General features: G+C 46.2%; 1 protein-coding gene across 1 annotated transcript; it reads left to right on the top strand.

Annotated features, from left to right (window-relative positions):
• Positions 1-2,099: 2,099 nt before the first annotated feature.
• On the top strand, positions 2,100-3,029 carry LOC105996042 (olfactory receptor 4X2-like). The gene has a single exon (XM_013029983.1). The coding sequence runs from the start codon at positions 2,100-2,102 to the stop codon at positions 3,027-3,029; it is 930 nt and encodes a 309-aa protein (XP_012885437.1).
• Positions 3,030-3,039: the final 10 nt, after the last annotated feature.

Here is a 3,039-nt window from a genome sequence, read left to right as displayed (position 1 = left end):
GCCTCCCATGAGATCTTCTGCTTGATTAGGAAGGGTGATCCCTGCAGATCCCTGGGGGCCCACTTCTCCTCCCTTGATCATGCTGCCTGCCCTCCTCTTAGTTAAGCAGAGTGAAGTGGAGGCTGAGCTGCCGGAGTGCTCAGTTCTCCATGGAATATCTGTGAAGCAAGTCTCCTTTGCTTTCATTCATATGGCAAGTGGACTTGTGATCCCGATGCCTCAGTTGCCATGTTCTCAAGTCTAAATCTGGAAGGGGAACAGGGGCCACAGTACTGAGGAAGAATCTGGTGCATTTGTGACAGGCAGGGATACTCACCACTATACAAACGAGGAAGGCTTATGGTGTATTTGTCTGGCCACATTCTTCTGGTATGATTAGTTGGGAAAACTGTGTGAGCTCAAGAACTTTTTTTGTGCTGTGTCTCTATGTTCAGTACAAAAAAGATTACTATGGCAAGAAGAGCCAAGAAACATGAGTGGAGGTTTGGTTTTGTGATTCTGGATGGCTTCTGCATGTGGTGAAGTGTTCCGCTTTAAAAGCAGAGGACTCGGTGCTACGGGGCATATGGCATTTCACAAGGTGATGGCCGTGGCTCTTAGAGCCAAGTACTGTGTGAGGCTGGGCATTTAAAGTGTGGCCTTGGTCCTTTGTTCTTTTCAATATGAATCAAATAGCTACAGAGCATCAAACTTAGTGATAAGAAGGTATGACAAATAAATATGTGTATGAATAAAATAAAAAATAAAAAAGAGAGATACATATCCTCTATTTATTCCAGTGATGTTCTCTAAATGCATTTGGAGTCATTCTTTGAGCCCTGGAGATGGAGTGGTATGACATCTCTGCCCTCAGTGGGAAGGTGGCCCCATGGGCCATTATAGTTCAGAATGAGATTCCAAAACATCTTTAGAGAAGAGGAGCCACTGGCCTTGAGGGCCTATGGCTGGAGGAGATGAGTTTCCTGTCTTTGGAAGGAATCCAAGGAAATGTAGGCCTGGAATTTATCTCTGGGGGTAGATATTAATTTGCCTGTTATAGTTTGGCCTATGAATCTCTTAGAAGTTGAAACATCTTGCTTTCTTTTCATTTTTTTTTTGAGAAAGTACCTTTGTTTCTGGATATCATGTAAATCCTCCCTGGGGAAACTAGAGTGTAAATATGGGGAGTCTAGGCTCTTGCTAGCAGTCTCTTCTATGATTGGCTCCGGGGTAGAATTGTCCTGTGACCTAACCATTTGGGGCTGGTGTCTGCCCTCTTTGTTTCTGTAATTGCAATGAGGACAATGTGTTCCCATGAGGTCATGTTCCTTAATCACCTTAGTCGATTTGATTAGCTTTTAGTATGAGAGGAAATCATCTGGCTCCTGGCTTCAGATGTCTTGGAGTATTACTGTAGGAGGTAAGGTGTAGATAAGCACCGTTCTGAGATACTTTGGTCAAAGTGAAACATGGACCAGGGCAGTCTGCAAATCTGACAGTGAGCAGACTGGTTGATACCTAGAGGTGTTTGAAGGATAGAGTCTTAAGGAAGACATGCTGGAACAAAAGGGAGAACTGTGGACCAATATTAGTCCTTTCCTGGAGGAGATGAGGGCAGCAGTAAAGAAGACAATTGTGCAAGGCTGAGCTGGAATGTGGTAATGGTTGAGATGACCAGTAACCCCGTGTGGAAGGCCAATCTCTGATGGGAGGTAGAAGTAGGATCTATAAGTTGTGACAGAGATCAGGTTTGTGATGGGTGGTGAGTATCAAGAGAGACACAGCAGCACAGCTTTCCTGAGAAGCTGAAGTGTACATGGAAAGCCTGAGAACTTTGTTCTTCCAACCAAATTACGCTGGTAGGAATCCATCTATCACTTGACGCTTTGTTATCTTCCTCTTTATTCCAACCACAAATGATTACATTTGCACTTGCTGACTGCATTATTGGGATGATCTTTCTCCTAAACATTACCACTGCTGACTAATATTTCAATACCATCCTCTCAGAGACAAGTGCAAGAGACATCAATGTAACTTACCCATTTCATAGAGGAGTCTTTTGGTTTATATCATTTTAGGGCACCCCATTCAAATTGCTGCCTCTTAGCGGTGGCCACATGGCTGACATCCACAATGTGACTGAATTCATATTTCTGGGATTTTCTTCTAACCAGAAGGTAGAGAGGGTTTGCTTTGTGATATTTCTGCTCTTGTACACAGCGGTGGTCCTGGGGAATCTCCTCATCATGCTCACCGTGGTCACCAGCAGGAGCCTGGGGTCCCCCATGTACTTCTTCCTCTGTCATCTGTCTTTTGTGGAGATCTGCTACTCCTCCAATATAGCTCCTAAACTCATCTCAGACCTGTTGGTTCAAAGGAAAGTCATAGCTCTGGGGGGCTGCATGGCACAGGTTTTCTTCCTCCACCTCTTTGGTGGTGCTGAGATTTTGCTGCTCATTGTGATGGCCTATGACCGCTATGTGGCCATCTGCAGGCCCCTGCACTACACCAGCATCATGAACCGGAAGGTGTGTGCAGTCCTGGTGGGAATAGCATGGCTGGTAGGCTTTGTGCATTCCTTTGCCCAGATCCTTCTCATCTTCCACTTGCCCTTCTGCGGCCCCAACATCATTGACCACTACTTCTGTGACATCCTTCCCCTGCTTAAACTCGCCTGCGCAGACACCTACCTCATTGGGCTACTGATCGTTTCCAACGGGGGCACCCTGAATGTGGTCAGTTTTGCGATCCTCTTGGCATCCTATGTGGTCATTTTGTGGCACTTGAGGACTCAGAGCGCTGAGGGGCGGCTCAAAGCCCTCTCCACCTGCGGCTCCCACCTCACCGTGGTCATCCTGTTCTTCGCACCTTGTTTCTTCATCTACCTGAGGCCTTCTTCCACCACACCCATGGACAAATTGGTAGCGGTGTTCTACACGGTAATAACTCCCCTTCTGAACCCCATCATCTACTCCCTGAGAAATGCGGAAGTGAAGAAGGCGGTGAAGAAGCTGTGGATCAGAACTCTAAAAGTGGATGAGAAATAGAAGCTGAGTG

Source organism: Dipodomys ordii, unplaced genomic scaffold (genome assembly GCF_000151885.1).
Source record: "Dipodomys ordii isolate 6190 unplaced genomic scaffold, Dord_2.0 Scaffold125, whole genome shotgun sequence".
Taxonomy (NCBI): domain Eukaryota; kingdom Metazoa; phylum Chordata; class Mammalia; order Rodentia; family Heteromyidae; genus Dipodomys; species Dipodomys ordii.
This window is presented reverse-complemented; position numbering and strand designations above follow the sequence as displayed.

Bases quoted from the DNA above. Each gene is read 5' to 3' on its own strand.
- LOC105996042 (XM_013029983.1), top strand. From the start codon at position 2,100: ATGGCTGACATCCACAATGTGACTGAATTCATATTTCTGGGATTTTCT.